This window comes from Aplidium turbinatum, chromosome 11 (assembly GCF_918807975.1).
Source record: "Aplidium turbinatum chromosome 11, kaAplTurb1.1, whole genome shotgun sequence".
Classification (NCBI taxonomy): Eukaryota; Metazoa; Chordata; class Ascidiacea; order Aplousobranchia; family Polyclinidae; genus Aplidium; species Aplidium turbinatum.
In genome coordinates this window covers 188,785-205,021 of record NC_137482.1, presented here as the reverse complement: position 1 = coordinate 205,021, position 16,237 = coordinate 188,785, and the positions used below count along the sequence as shown (strand labels likewise).

Sequence of the window (16,237 nt, the reverse complement as noted above, 5' to 3'; positions counted from 1 at the left end):
TTGTTGTGTAGCGGATCTTTCAAGAGACTTCAAAGCGATTATCAGCTGAGAGAGGAAACGAACGACCTTCGTGCGTTTAAGTTGCAATCGAAGGTCATCACTTCGTGTTTTGAATTCAGATTTTAGTTTTTAATTATTGCAAACACAATCGAAAGCCCAGTGAATGGCAGCACTTGCAGGCCGGGTTGACCGAATGAGAAGTGAAATAAATCTTTGTTAACAATCTCGTCTTAAAACCATCCGCTACAAGTTGAATTTTATTTTCCAGGGATGAGAACTTCCAAGTCCTTTAAATTATTTTTAACAATAATAATCATCGCAATATTTATCGCGTACTTCTACTCTCCGCCGTGCTCGACAATGGCTGGCAAAGCTACCGACATCTTTGGATTCAACGTCACAGACATAGATGGCAACGATGTCTCGTTGTCAAAGTACAAAGGACTCGTCACTATAATCGTCAATGTGGCGTCACAATGAGGTTTGACGAATGAAAACTATGCCCAGCTCGAACACTTGCAGGAGAAATACTCACAACAAGGACTCCACGTTCTTGCTTTTCCTTGCAACCAATTTGGCAGCCAGGAGCCGAAGAGCAATGCTGAGATCAAGGAATACGCGCGGGAGAAGCAAAAAGCTACATTTGATTTGTTCTCCAAGATCAAGGTCAATGGAGATGACGCGATACCTTTATACAAGTTCCTTCGAAGCCACAAGAACACTACAGGATTTTTATTCAATGCCATCAAATGGAACTTTACAAAATTCTTGGTTGACCGCCAAGGGGTGCCAAGAAAACGATACTCTCCCAACCACAAACCGATCGCTATGGAAAAAGATATCGAAGAAGTTTTAGCAGAGTCTCCATAGATAATTTTAAAACAACAGGGTTTATTGATTTGTGTCGCATAAATTACGTTTATTGCAAAATGCAGTGTTTCCGCAACTGAAAAAAAATTTGTCTCCTGCGTTTTCTGCATTCCTCCGTTTGGGCACATTTTGCGGCTTGCAACATAAGTCGCAGATTTGAAAAGTTGTGTGAACATTGTTCAGTTTGGTTGTCAAAACGTCGTTCAATGTAAAAGATTATTTGTCATTGATTTTACCATCCCACCAAGTCACATCCTTCCATGCTTGGATTGCTGTGACTGTGTAAAACTTTAACTTATCGTTTGTGACTGAAGTGGCTCTTTCACTTAAGGCGACAATACTAGTGTTAGCAATACTTTTTGATGGTGCGGATAAATAGTTCTAAATCAAACAAGATGTTGTTACAACCCCAACAACAAGTTATGTATTTTTGAAAAGGTCTTGAAATGCTCTATAAGATAGTATCAAAAATTTCATGAAATAATAACAAACAAGCTAGTCAGCTGGCTTTGAAACCAACCAAACAAAATTAAAGCAAAAATATTTGAAACCACCTAAAAACATAAATGAGGTGCACCATATCAAGTTGAAACTTTTTTACAGTGTATATTGCCCTATTAACAAAAAAATGATGGGAGAATTTTTACCTGACTGGTCAATGAGGAAAAATATTGTGTCACAAACTATAGGCTACCACTTCAAAACAAGGTATTTTTATTTGCTTTTTTATTGTATTAGTTTGAATTTCAAAAAACTGTTCCATTATTTGAATGCTCATGCTGCTGTGAACATTTCCTAAAAATTTGAAGCAGATTAGACAAGAAATGAAAAAGTAGATACATTTTTTGTTCAAAAAAACATTTTGAGAAAACACCATTTAAAGTTAACAACATCGTACCAAAAAAAATCCTTCTGAAATCTGCCACCTCGAAGTCTTCCATTGCATCTTCCTACTGCTAAGAGTGCTAAGAATGCCAATACTCAGCTCAAGTTAACATCTCTGACAAAGCTTTCAAAACTGATAAATCTCTAATCCAAATTTTATTTAAAAATTGAATGCTAGAAGGAACTTAGGTTAGTTATCACAAGTCAATTCCAGTTCAAAAATGCCAAATGATAGATTTTTTTAGAGTTCTCCTTACCCTCAGACCTGGGTACTGAGGGTAAGGAAAACTAGTTTTTTTCACAAATGCGTTTGAAATTCAGTAAATTTTTTACATATTCAAAATCTTCATTAAATTTCCTATCTTTTAGAGTTAAAAACAAAAAAAAATTTTTATCACTAGTATTGTCGCCTTAAGCCTTCGATTGTAGAGATTGTAATCTACAGACTTCTGTGCTATTTTCTCGTTTGTTTGTGGTTCGGTCCCGATCTGTAATCGCAAGTGTGTGTTGATCAACAATAGCCTCAGTTGCGTTCATCGTCTACGCCGGCAACTGATGATGAACATTCATTCATCAACTTCATCGAAGCGGAATGAATGTGAATGTTGGTCAAACAACGTCAACTGACCGTCAATTGTGAGTGTTGACGGGAAGGTTGATTGTTGAGTTGATCAAATGTTGATCGGTCGATGACGTCATGCAGTTGTCGCAATTGTTTGTTGTTCCTAAACCGCTTTCCATCGGGTTTATGTTGATGCAATGTTATTTTGATATTTGAACAGATATTTCGTTTCTTTACAACTTCAATCAATGATTTTTTCGTGGTTTTCGAGTGATGTTTCCAGTTTGTTCCAACTACTCCTCCATTGAGTCATAAACAAAGTTGCACCTTCAGTTTACATGCGCTCACTGGTTCTGCTTTCTTAATAGTTAGGCCCCTCAGATGGCCGGCCTTCCTACACCCCCCAACATTGTGGCGCTCCGAAACCTCGTGAAGGCTCCATTGGATGGTGAGTCGAATTATGACGTCATCAGCTGATGACGTTTTGTCCCTTCTACTTTTTTCTAGATCCATGTGATATTGCGGCAAGTAGCATTTTCGTTTTGTCGGTCAGAAACAAAAATACAAACTTTCCGCTTTTTCTTCTACCCCAAGAAACCACGTGACTTAAATGTAGTTACGATTACAGCTTCTAAGAACGACGTGGACGAACGAGATGTTCATCGGTTGATGACCGATGATGAATACGCCTCCTTGTTCCTCCAGTGGACTAAGTCCGAGGATGATTGCGCCAAATTGGTGATGAAGTGTCTCAAGTGGAGGCATGAGAACAAAGTTAATGGTTCGTACGTGTGGCTCTATCGCCACCTACTGGCGCCACATGTTGATAGTTTGTTGTTGTTTCAGATCTCACCGCGGAAGTTGTTGGCGAGGACATCTTGAAGAAAGGACACATCTTCCTGCTCGGACAAAGCATCAAAGGATCGAGAGTTTGTGAGTTCACTTAATTAGTAAGGTGGAGTGAAACATAGGTTAAAAATGAAAGTTGATAGAATCAATCTGTAATAGTTACTAAAAGTTGTGATGTGGTAAATGTATTCACATGCTGAAATATTTTTGATTTTGATCAACGTTTACGTCTGCCGCAAGTCCATTGAAGTTTTCACTGGTATTTTGGAGCTATGACGTCATCACAATTAGCAGATCGTCACTTTTATCTAACTTCTACCTTCGGTACTTCTATCTAACAATATCAGAGTTTTAAATTACACATAAATCGTTGCAATGCAGTGGAAAATACGTCTTTTAGAACGCTTGTTGCATGTATATGATCAACTGATAAGAAAAAACACGGATTTTAAGCTATTTTCTTCAAATTTCTGTTCCTTTCACAAGTTCATCACCACAGTTTAAGCAAGTATGTGCAATGAAGGTAAAGCAAACTACAGTAGAAAAGTGTTTTTCTTAATATGACAATATTGAGATTTCGGTTGCCTGTTTACTTTTGATCCCATATAAATATTGTAAACGCTTTTTAAATCATCAGCCTATACAGTACATGGGCGTTGGCAGAAATATTGCAGGGGGAGGGGGCAAACATCTTTTAAGCCAAATTTCATCTTGTGAGCTACAACGAGTGCAACGTAGCTAAGTGTATTGATGAAATGTTACGTAAATTTGGACGGCACGAGCGAAAACGTTACAATTAAAGATATTTCCAAGGCATACTTAGCGATAGTTTCCGAAAGCGCGAAAAAATAGTCCTGGAAAAATGTTGGTTTACTTCGAAGAAAATTGGATGAAAAAGATATTATCGCCCAAAGGTAAGAAACATTTTTGAAAGTATCGTTTTCATAAGGAAAGAAACGTTTATAAAACCCAAATCCAGGGGGACAAGTGCCCCTCTCTGCCGACTCCCATGAGTTTAAATCTCATTAAGCACTCCATTTGCCAAAAACTCTCGTTTTGTATTGAATACAGGCATTTCTAATCTTGACTGCAGTCTACTTTGAATGAATCCGTTCCGTTGTTTCTGCCCACACACCGCAGATGTTGCTTCAGTAACGAGGCGCACGGCCCCTTCCATGGCTTGCGTGTGACACGGATAGCTAGGAAACTCAAGCTCTGGAGCTGCAGCATCTTGAATGAAGGACATTAACTGACTGTCCGGTATGTCTCGAGTTAGCGGTAGTTCATATCTCTCTGCATGCTGCCAATCAATCAGTTCAAAGTATTCGTTTGCTTCAAAGATCAAGAGTGGAACTTTAAAGAGACGAATGGAATCTCCATGACCTTGTTTTCTGGAAAGTATCCTTCTCAGTGCTAATTTTCTGTTGTACAGACGTTCATCTACCAACATCCACAGCAATAGGTTCTCTTGGTGAGCAAAAAAGGCATTTCGGTTGATAGCAGGTTCAACTATTGCTTTTAGTTCAGCGCTAAGACAGCGCGACTTTTTAACTACGTGAAACAAAGTGTTTAGCTCCTTTACAGTAAGTAGTACAGGAAGGTTGCGTTTTCACTGCAAACCACGTTGGAGCGTATAACTTGGCAATGTAGGCTACTCCACCAAAAGTTTCCTTGCTTCAGTTGTCCCATTAGGTCATGACGATGTCGCCGCCAATGTGCGGGTTCAACTATGGCAGGAGAGACTAGCAGCCGGACCGACATTGGCCAATATGGAGCTCACACCCATGGAGAGCCTTCCTCCCGGAAAACGTGAACCGTGGAAGTATTGGCGATGCCTCAACCGCTTAAGAACTGGTATTGGCAGGTGTAAAACCTTGATGAGACACTGGGGGTATTCCATGGGGAGCACAAGTTGCAAATGCGGACAGGAGCAAACGATGCAACATCTACTCGAATGCCCTGACCTAAAAGCAAGGTGCTCTGCACAGGATTTGGCCGAGTTCAACGATAGAGCAAGAGCCTGCGTGATGCTCTGGGCTACGGCCGTGTGATACACGATGAAGAAGACCAACGCTCTCAGATTTTACAGGGATTGTTTCGTGAAACATAAAGCTTCAAAATGCGATTGGTTGTTGTCAGCCATCTGGAGTGATTCATCTTTCTTGGATTACAATAGGCAAGCTTGGCATCACAACGCCCTGAGCTAATTGCTTTACAGATGCCATACAAGTACAGTAGGCTACTGCTGGTCTGTGCTTAAGCTCACGTCAATTGAAGGCAGTTGAATATCAACAGCCTCAAACTCTGTGACTGGTAAACTGTCACAGTCTTCAAGTTTTTTACCAATGGAGCCAGAAAAACTTAGTGGACCAGATGTAACTCCATCAAGATAATGCATCAAGTGTCTCAGTGGTAATTCATTAAAATGCAACAGACATACAAACCGCTGCAATGGCTTTTTCAGGCCCTTTTTAAGAATTGCATATTTCCGATTATGTTGCTTCATCATCATCATAATCATCATCGTGCTTAAATGGACTAATTGAATCGTAAGAAATATCCTCTATGACGTCACATGCGATGGTTTTGTTGCGGAAAAAAATCTGAAGCAAATTGTGATATTTAATCAGCACATCCCTTGTAATCTTGAACTTGCTTGCGGCAGACGAAAACTTTATTTTAAAACGCTGAAATTTTCAAAGCTTAATAGTCAAGCCACACTACAACTTTTAATCGCTATTACAGAGCAAAAATCAAAATTTTCTTTTTTCACTCCACCCTATTAATTAGTGCAAGTGGCTGTTCAAACTCTGCATGTCGTTTATAATGGAAGAGGGAAGATAAATAAAAACATGTCCTGTTTGAACACAGGATGTGGAAGAATTGCTCCTTGGTGACTCCACATATCTTCTGAATACTGTGCCGTCGTTCTCAACCTGGTACAATGCTTAGTTATAATAAAGCGTCGATTCTTGGCCCATCTTTCGCTAATTCATACGTTTTGTCGCATCTGTTGTGACGTTATAATGTCTTCCAGTGCACTTCCGCGCGGGCAAGTTCGAGAAGAAGGATCGGGAGACGAGCATGAAGCTTCTCATATTTTGGTTGGAACGAATCCAGCGCAAGGAGCCTGGGGAGTTGATCACCTTCATCCTGGACACAACAGATTCCAGCATCCGGAATTCCGACATGGGTTTCGTGTCCTTTGTCATCGAATGCTTCACAACATTCTTCCCCTGTTTGTTAGGTCAGTGCAACGTCATAAATGGACTTGTTGGTCACGCACAGTAGAGCGATGACATCGCCACAATACGGCGCGCATCACGCGATCGCTTGTGGTCAAACAGTTGTCGTCAATTGACGTTTTTGCTTGTCCAGGGCTTGTCGTCATGGTACGTCACAATAACAATCTATTCTTGTTGGTCACAGAGAGGCTGATTGTGTACAACTTGCCGGGACTGCTCAACTCCATCTGGAAGCTGATTGGAAAGATGTTGTCACCTGAGCAGCGGGAGGCGACTGTCCTCTGCGGGAAGGGGGAGATCCTGCAGTACATCGATGCCGAGTACATCCCCATCAGCATGGGGGGGAAGGTGGGTGATTATGTGCGCCACCTATCTTTCAATATGCGATTTCATCTAATTAACCGTCAAACTTTTCGCAGAGTGACTTCCAGTACACTTACCCGCCCTTCCCTGATGACCTGGACAGGGAAATGTGACGTGGTCCAGTTTTCAAGAAGTTGTGTCACAATGACGTTCTGCAGCCAAACAATTCTCCGTCAACATTTGTGCAGTCATCATCGCTCGAAGTGACGCTCACGTTGTACGACCGTTTACTGTCTGATTATTTTTTGTTGTTGCGTCACTGTAGTAATGTGACATCACACTCGTAGCGTCATCACTGCGTCTTGCTCATCGTTGCCATGGAAATCATCGTGTATAGTGAATTTATTATTTGTATTATCATTGAAGGTGATGATGGTTGCACCTAGCCTACTGCCACCAAGCATACACAGATCAAGCTCTGAAACTTTTGAACAAAACTCCCCACAATGTATATGTCCTCATCATCTCGCTGCTGCCCTATGACGTCGGTCCACTGTAACGTCATCACATGAATTCGAATATCGTCATAGCAAGGCCGACACGCATCACTGGACTGTGTTCATTTTTGTAGTTCTGCCCATTCATGCCCCTTTTATCGTGTCCAATGTTGCTTAAAATTAGCTGTAGACAATGAAGACGCTGAAGTATTCGTAGCAGTGTTGTTAAGTGGTCATCTTAGCTGTTCCATGAATGAGAAAGCTGCATATTTATCAAGTTGGTTGTGTGCAATACATGCACTCTTTCACATTGTTGTGCATCTTGTAGTAGACACTGGAGCTGTTCAAACACCACTTGGCGTCCTCAGTCGGTAGCCCGGCAACATACGCCATTATAAGCGCATAAGGGGAGACCAGCAACAGTGACGTGAGCAAATTCTCTTGTTGTGCCCTTGGAAAAAGCAATAAATAATACTTTCAGAAATCAACAAGACAATAGCAACACCACTTTTACTTGGAGATTGAATGCCACTTTGAAACGACAACATCATAAAAATAAGTTTACTATTTCGGACGGGGTTCAGTGAGCGAAGCAATCGCTGACTACTTTTTAGTACTCACTAGTCACTGTGTCTCCGATTCCGAAGATAATAGGCTATATACTGCTCTCCCTTTGCTGTATATAGAAAGGTTGTTACCCATTTTGTTTGCATTCACCCACCAAACTTCAATTAGCACAACTTGGACACACATCACAAACAGAGGTGGGCAGTAGCGCGCTACTTTTTTGGTAAAAGTAGCGGTAGCGGCGCTACTTTTTAGCTGGAGTAGCGGCTGCAGTAGCGGCGCTATTTTTTTTCCAAAGTAGCGGTAGCGGGAGAGGCGCTACTTTTTTTCAGTTGCACTCCGCTACTTCTTAATTTAAATTGAAAAAAATGCTTGTTTTTTTTTGCAATACTGGCGTGGTCAAGCAGCCATATAATCGGCTTGGTTGTAAAGTTTTGGTCTTTTCTAGCTGACGTCAACTTCTTCGGCGAATATCTCCGTGTGTTGAAGCCTATCTGCCAGGCTTTAGACATTCTTCAGAGCGAGTCCAAGGCATATTACAGAGTCTTGCTTCCAACCATCACAATTTGCGAGAAGTTGACCGAGATCAGTGATCTTGTGAGGAGTTGAAAGTGAAAGTTCTTGAAGCGGTGAAGGAACGATTTAACAACATGAAATGCGTTATGGCATCATGTCTTCATCCCTCCTTCAAGACGTCGTGGCTACAATTTCTGCACTACGTTTCTACGGATGATGCTGACGCACTGCGAGAAAAAGTCAAGACAGATGTAATTTGACTGTTGCAGGAGACATCAAGCCAGGTTGATACCGAGAAGAGTGACACCAACACCAGTCATGACTCCGAGAATGTATTTTTTGGAGTGTTTGCCCCATCCCGTGAAACGTCGATGCAAAAGGAAGCAGCAATTGTGGACGCCTTTTTTTCGGACAAGAGCAAGTCCTTGAGCTTTTCGAATACCGAGTTAAAACATAGCCTACCTGTTCATTAAATACAAAAAAAAAATTAAATACAACACCCCCAACCCCATTCCTTCCAGTGCTGCGGTGAAGAGATTTTTCTCTGTTGGAAAAGATGTGCTTAAGTGAAAGCGGGCAGGACTTAGTGACCCTCATTTTGAAATGCTCGTGTTTTTGAAAGATGCGTAACAATAATTTCCCTTAGAATGTGTTTTCTATAACGACGTTAAAATGACAGCGTAACCAATGATAACATTCGTTTTCAAGGTCATTTTTGCGTCACTAGGGACTTGAGTGTTTCCTAGTGTCGTTTTAGACAAAAGTAGCGGTAGCGCGCGCTACTTTGGCCCGAGTAGCGGGTAGCGCACTACTTTTGTAAATTGGTAGCGGGTAGCGCGCGCTACTTTGGCCCAAGTAGCGGTAGCGGGTAGCGCGCTACTTTAAAAGTAGCGGGTGCCCACCTCTGATCACAAAGCTGCAGTAATATAATGGTGCTACACTAAGGATTTGTGACTACAAAACATCATATACGGTGAGACAAAAAATTTCCCAATTTGATATGATGTTATAAAAATAATCGTGCTTGAAAATTTTATCAGCAACAATGATCCTAGCAACTAACTATATGAAATATGATAAAAAAATGACTATGAGAAAGCTCGCGGCACCGGAGTTGGGAATTACTGCTGTAACATTTGTCGCTTACTTGGGACAAGAAATGAGCGAAGATCACGCTGCTATGAAAGCCAACGAGAAAGTTGGCGGGGGGTGGGGCTTGTTCTTAAACAAATAGAGGAACTGGCCACCATCAGGTGGTGTGTTTGCGCTTGTCTGATCTGTAGTTTGTTTATCACGAGCAAAGAAGACCACCGAAGAGCGTGGAGCACATCCTGCCGTATAAACATTTTAAATTAAGGCAAGTTGGCACAAGATACCCGGTGAATTATCCTCGTCTTCAAAATGATGTCACAATTTAAAGCTTGGCTTAAGCTGATAACGTCATCATTTCCGAGAGCTGAAATATTTCTTCCAACTGTCTGATGTGATGCAAGTTGTAGGCGACTGCAACCAATGTTGTAATTGACGCAAACAAAAGAATTGTTACTCTACAAAGAGCAACCGACCATCACAGCTCAGGCGGGTTCCACATAACGATTCCGAAAACTTTAGGAACCACATTTCGATGCTTGATTGCAATCAAACCCAGCTGACGTCATCTGGAGCGATGACGAAACCTTCAATCTAATACGAACACGTGACCGGTTTTGACGTCATCGGTTATGTTAGTTGCTTTAATCTTTCCGATGTGCAAAGCATCACCGCCAACGATACTACGTCATCATACACACGTCACTCAGCAAGCAATTGCTCGCACTTTGCTCTACAAAATACATCAAGTATGTTGCAACTTCCCGTATTGGAAGAGTAAAATTGTGATGTTTTAATCAAGCAAACAAAACAAATGCAGTCAGCTCGTTCTTCTAGAAATGTTTCATAAACAACTTTCAAAGTACAAACAAAATTAATCTTCGTTATAAAATTTCTTTTGGTGATGGACTGCACGATCTGCTTCAGGGCAGTGATTGTTAATGATGGTGAGGTCTTTGATCTACCAACTGTCGGGGGGGCATTGCGTATATTTCTCGTAGTCTGAGATGATGTTGCAAGTCAGTGTAGATAAATCATCTAATATCTCCCAGAGAGTGATCTCTATCTTCCTGGCTCTTCATAATAATATCGGTACGCTGAGGGAGACAACTTCCAGTTGCCGCTGCGGAGCTCAATAATCTCCAGCAACATCAAACACGAAAATTGTGACGTTGTTTCACTGCAAAGTAGATCGCTTAATTTCTCCATCAGTTCGTCCATCTTCTGCTTATTGAGCCTGTCCAGCTCCTCCCCGACATATTGCAGCTGCACCACCAGACACTGGATCGCCATGTCATCATCGGCACAGTTGGCATCACACAAAATGCCGAGGACCTCATACATTGGCAACACCAGGGTCATCAGTGGCATGTTGTTCACCTGCAGGACGTCAAATATCCCACACAAGTAGTTGACAAAGCCAATCCACAATCGTTTGTCTCTGTAGCCATTGCTCTTGTGCTTTCTAAACGTCTGCTGCAAGTCGGAAAGAAGAACTTTTCGAAAATATTTTTCCTTACCATCTTTTGTTGCAGCATTTTCACTCTTTGCAACGTCATCGCAAATCTTGGCAGCCACCCGTCCCGCCTTGGGATCCATAACAGCCTTGTGCCCGATGATATCAACAATGTTTCGACACAGCTTTTCATTCAAGATACCAGGATTAGTAACTGCTTGCAAGATGATGTACGCTTCTTGTTCATTGAAATGCAATTTATTTATATTTTCTCGAAGAGATGACAAACTCTTTGAGTTCATGCTGAACGGGAATGCTGAACCAATCACAAGCTCTGCTTGTAGTGACGACAGCAGAGGACTTAATCTAATTAATAAAACCTGCATAAAACATAACAGCTTTGTACATAGCAATTCAGAACAAGCCTTTTATGCGGAGCACGTCTTTTAGGTGCTTTTCAAACAGGTGCGCACACTGGGGCACCCGGTCATTTACGTACTAATCCTTCATTTAAATGTAATGAAAAAAAACATGCCATATATTCAAGCAAGTGGTAAGCTTGAGTCAGGAGTAACTTAGTTTTCCATAAAACAAAACCGACTAGGTTTAGAAACGATCAAACATAGCCTACCTTAAACGCTGGTGAAAAAATTAGTAATTTCCATACTTGCTAATCATTTGCAATAAAGCAGAATTGCGAAACAGTAAGCTCCCAATCTAGCAAAGGCGTACCATTGTGCTTGCAAATTGTAGCCAGGGTGCATATGCCTTGTAGAGATGTGTTTATATCAACAGTAAAAGAGCATTAACACCTGTAGGCCTTTTGCTTGTTAAGTGAGTCTGAGTCTCCTGTTGAGGTTAATTTAGGGTGTTTCTGTCAAGGGGCAGGGGTGTTCAAATGATTTCTACCATGATCCACCACAGCCAAACCTGACAACATGATTATCCACTAAATACAAATAGTAAACATATTGGACATGCTTTAATTATTATGGTGCTTTATTTATGTAAATGTACCCTACAACATAGTAATAACTTTGTAAAAGTCAATTTAAGTGGAGTGTGCTACAGCTGCAAGATTGTTTCAGTGAGAAAAATGATGAGTTGGTTTAGATCTTACAATAACATCTTCATCAACAGGGAGCAAGTCTTTTAGGCGCAGACAGTTGGGCGCTGGTTAAATAGGCAGCTAGGCGCGCACACTGTGGCGTCTGGATATTTAGGTGCGGAGCACTGTGTCGCCCGTTCATTTAGGTACTATTTCCAGTAAAGTCTGCACTCTGCAGTTGTATCAGCTTGGCAGGTAGGGCAATGCTTTTCACACAAAATGTCACATTGAACAGAAAAAATATGTTATTTTGTTAAAGCGCATGCATTTATTTGTTGTTAGTCATGGATTCAGTGAGTGAAGCTGCTTTATCCGGCAATGCTTCTCACACAAAATGTTGTATTGAAGAGAAAAATATGTCATGGCTTCGGTAAGTGAAGCTGCTTAAACCGCCAATGCATTTCTCACAAAACGTTATATTGAACAGAAAAATAAATTGTTTTTTTTAATGGGTGTGTTTGGCATTTAGTTGTTGTTAGTCCAGGTTTGCGTCGGCAAAAGCTTTATAAATGAATTATTCAATTTTCAGAACATGACTGAGTTCACTTTTACTTATAAAAGTCAAATAATAACTACAACTAAACATCAGTAAAAAATATACCGTAGCCTATATTTAAGCAGGTGGAAGGCTTGAGTGAAGAGTAACTTAGTTTTCCGTCAAAACCCCGACTAGGTTTTACCAAAGCTAAGCTGATACAATCTGCAGACTTTACTAGGAATAGCACCTAAATGAACGGGCGCCACAGTGTTCCGCACCTAAATATCCAGACGCCACAGTGTGCGCGCCTATTTGACCGGCGCCTAAAAGACGTGGACCCTCCTCAACACCATCATCTACCAGCTCATCCATTCCATCACCCACCAGGACAAGAAACAATAACTTAAACTGGATCTCAAGCATCTTACGCTACTGTGTGATGTGCAGTCTGACCATAGAAAGAGCTCAACACCTGCTCTCCTGGGCCACATCGAAACGGGCTTTTGCCTGAGGATGGGTTTCTTTTATGTCCGGTTTTGTTTCTCCATCCTATAATAATAGGATCATCAAAATTAGTTGATGATGATGATCCTATTATTATTATTATGACTGCTCAAGCTCATCCACATCAATATTGGAACTGGCAAATTCAATCCACAACACTTTTCATTAGGCTGTCATTCATTACTACATGTATGCTTCTCTCTGTTTTTGTTTTATTTTTTGCTATTTGCTTTTTTGGGTTTTGTGGCCGTGCTAACTACTGATATGTAGCCTACTACATAATTTTTCATTCAGGCAAGTTTTAAACCTTTCAAGGTTTTGCCACCTTTTCCTGTTCATTAACGTGCTGGTAAGCCTATATCGATTTTTGTTGTTAGTGTCTTTTTTGTCCTGAACGCGTTAATGACAAAAAATAAAATGATTAATTGAATCGGGGCTTTCTGTCACTTACTGATATCATCAAAAGCTCATGAAGATGCGTAATAATAACACTTTTAGAAATCAATGCGATAATAGCAACACTTCAATTATACTTTAAATTTGAATACCACTTTGAAACAACAATTTAATAAAATATAAGAAAAAAAATTCCTTTTGAAGTCAAACTTAATATATTGCTCCTCTCTTAGCAGACAAAATGAGCAAAAACCTTTTTAAGCAGAGCAATTACCTACTGAATTAGTCGGCAATCAGCACAACTGTACACTGTACAGACATTGACACCACAAGCCACAATCAATCAATCATCAATCATTTTATTTTTCGTCATTAACGCGTCCGGGACGAAAAAGATATATACTAACTACAAAATATATAATAAACCTACCAACACGTTAATGAACAGGAAAAGGTGGCAAAACCTTGAAAGGTTAAAAACGTGCCTGAATGAAAAATTATGTAGTAGGCTATATATCAGTAGTTAGCACGGCCACAAAACCCAAAAAAATAAATAGCACAAAATAAAACAAAAACAGAGAAGCACACATGTAGTAATGAATAACAGCCTATTGAAAAGTGTTGTGGATTGAATTTGCCAGTCCCAACATAAGGATGCCACACTAAGAATTTGTGACTACGAAACATTGAATAACTGCAGATATGGCATGACAAAAAATTACCCTTGATGATTAAACAAAAACAATCGTGCATGAAAATTGCTATCAGCAACGTTGATCCTCAGAGGTAACCATTTGAAGACAGATAAACCTAAATATAAGAAATCGCTTTTGGAACCCCAGAGTTGTAAATGGGGTCTGCAGCACTCCGGTTGGGAACCACTGGTTTAAAAGCTTGGTGAAAGCAGCGTCAATATTGTATAGCCTAATCATTTGATTTGTGACAGTTTGCTACTCTCAATCTCACACTTTTCACAAAAGTAGCAGATGTCTTGTAGGGCCAAAACGTCAGGGTGAAAGATCTCAAGAGACAAAACATCTGGCAATCTCTAACAACGGGTGGTGACGATGTCATCCCCCGCCGATGTCGTACTCCCGATGTCATTCCTCCCAAACATCCAGATGCACAATCATTTACGCCGCCACAAAAAGCTTTATATGCGGCAGGCAGTTGGATTTCATTTCGAACATCAATACCCATGTCGTCCCCGGTGAATGATTATGAATAACGCTGCCGAATAGACTTTATATTTGCTGGGAATACGCTTTTTTGCTGAAGCATCGGCATGAGACGACATCGGGGATACGACGTGTTCAGGGGACGACATCGGTGGCATCCCTCACAACAGGTTGACTGAGACAGAATGTCCTAATCCCTAAAATTCAGCATGGGCCATTGCATGCCCTCTCCATTAACAATACAGAAACCAAATTCGTTAGCTCAGTGGTTACGCGCCCGGCTCAAGATCACACAGCGCTGGTTCGACCCTCAGGGTGTGTTGAGCAACGCATTTTCAGGATTGCTTTCCATTTAGCGGCACCAAATAGATGGAATAATTCTTCAGTAACAACACCCCAATGATCGGAAAACTTCACTCTGCCAATCTTAGAAATTGTCCCTGCATCGAAAGCTTCTACAAATATGCAAAACTACCAAAAATAACCTATCAAGACTTTGTCAGTCTGTGAATAAAGATTCAAAATCAAACCAAACGTCAGATAAAAGTTCCTCTCGATAGATTTTTGACAACACCCTTGGGGCCCTGCCTTATATAAGTTGCTCATCCTGGGAATGACCCTGGATTAGCAACTTACGCACAAAAATATTGAGTCAGATCATGTCAAAGCATCAGCCAGAAACAACAGCGTACCAATTGGGTACCAATACTTCACTCAGTTTATTCACAAATCACAAGCAGGTCTCAAGTCTCCGTCTCAGCTGGTCAAAAACATAACCTCTATTCCAGTGTTGCCAGAGTCCAGTTTGCTCAAGATGGGTTGGTTGGTTTTGAATTGTTTGTTTGTTTGTTTTTCATATCTTTACCCTGCATTGCGGGAAAGCGGACTTGAGCGCTATGCATCGGTGTACGCCTTCCGACGTACACCTGACCCACGCTGCAGCCGACGGCAATGTCTGTTTCCGGTTGTCTACTCTACTTATGACTTAAATTTGGTACTACCCATTACTCGAAATCGATCACTGGGTAGAGGCAATTATCGTAAAGTTTCTTGCCCAGAGAAGCAACAGCAAGTGCGGATGGCTGGAGTCGAACGTGCAGGCTCTCGACTGCGAGCCCAACGCGCTAACCACTCGGCCACAGCTGCCTCGGCCTCTTTATCTTCGGACTGACAAAGCCTTGATCGGATATTCCTGGTAGTTTCGCATACTTGTAGAGGCTCTTGAGGCAGGGCCAGTTGTAACATGTACCATGTTTTTAAGAAACAAATTTATATTTTAACATTTAACCGAAACTTATCAGAATTGCAAAATGCATTTCAACGCTGCAAATTCAATACCTAAATTCTGTTCTCATGGAATTTAGGTCACGCTTCCTGTTTAGGTTTAACCAATGTCACACGGAATTTAACTCAACACATTTGTACTTCTAAAGCGACACAACTATGTAACCGGTTTTGCTTTCATAACTCTCACGATAGGCTATTACGGTACTGATAAAAAGGCACTAACCGGTATATCATGAAATAAGCGGGGAATTGAAAAATGCGGACACTCAGAAATAGACTTGCAAAGCGAACGGACTGAAAGCCAGAAGGAGAAGGTTAAATTCACGTATGGGAAATGTCGCCACCGGTCGATAAAACGAAATTGACTAGACATATTTTCAGTTTCAGTTTTCCGAATTTTTATTTATTTATTTGGTTCAGATCAGAAGATAGAGGTCCATAGACAAA

At 40.9% G+C, this 16,237-nt stretch overlaps 2 protein-coding genes and 1 pseudogene across 2 annotated transcripts; 2 read left to right on the top strand and 1 right to left on the bottom strand.

Annotated features, from left to right (window-relative positions):
• The first annotated feature begins 11 nt into the window (after positions 1–11).
• LOC145779383 (glutathione peroxidase 1-like) lies at positions 12–2,538 on the top strand (annotated as a pseudogene).
• On the top strand, positions 73–7,519 carry LOC145779382 (motile sperm domain-containing protein 2-like). The gene is made up of 7 exons (XM_082590959.1): positions 73–93; positions 2,538–2,765; positions 2,946–3,098; positions 3,164–3,250; positions 6,204–6,413; positions 6,596–6,759; positions 6,831–7,519. Exons 2-7 carry the CDS (start codon positions 2,699–2,701, stop codon positions 6,885–6,887), a joined length of 738 nt encoding a protein of 245 aa, XP_082447085.1. The 5' UTR covers positions 73–93; positions 2,538–2,698; the 3' UTR covers positions 6,888–7,519.
• A 2,279-nt stretch (positions 7,520–9,798) lies between these two features.
• On the bottom strand, positions 9,799–11,212 carry LOC145779836 (MIF4G domain-containing protein B-like). Its single transcript, XM_082591492.1, has one exon. It carries the CDS (start codon positions 11,139–11,141, stop codon positions 10,446–10,448), a length of 696 nt encoding a protein of 231 aa, XP_082447618.1. The 5' UTR covers positions 11,142–11,212; the 3' UTR covers positions 9,799–10,445.
• Between the last annotated feature and the right edge of the window lie 5,025 nt (positions 11,213–16,237).

Bases quoted from the DNA above. Each gene is read 5' to 3' on its own strand.
- LOC145779382 (XM_082590959.1), top strand. From the start codon at position 2,699: ATGGCCGGCCTTCCTACACCCCCCAACATTGTGGCGCTCCGAAACCTC. The intron at 2,766-2,945 runs GTGAGTCGAATT...TTACGATTACAG, and splicing joins CGTGAAGGCTCCATTGGATG to CTTCTAAGAACGACGTGGAC. The intron at 6,414-6,595 runs GTCAGTGCAACG...TGTTGGTCACAG, and splicing joins ATTCTTCCCCTGTTTGTTAG to AGAGGCTGATTGTGTACAAC.
- LOC145779836 (XM_082591492.1), bottom strand. From the start codon at position 11,141: ATGAACTCAAAGAGTTTGTCATCTCTTCGAGAAAATATAAATAAATTG.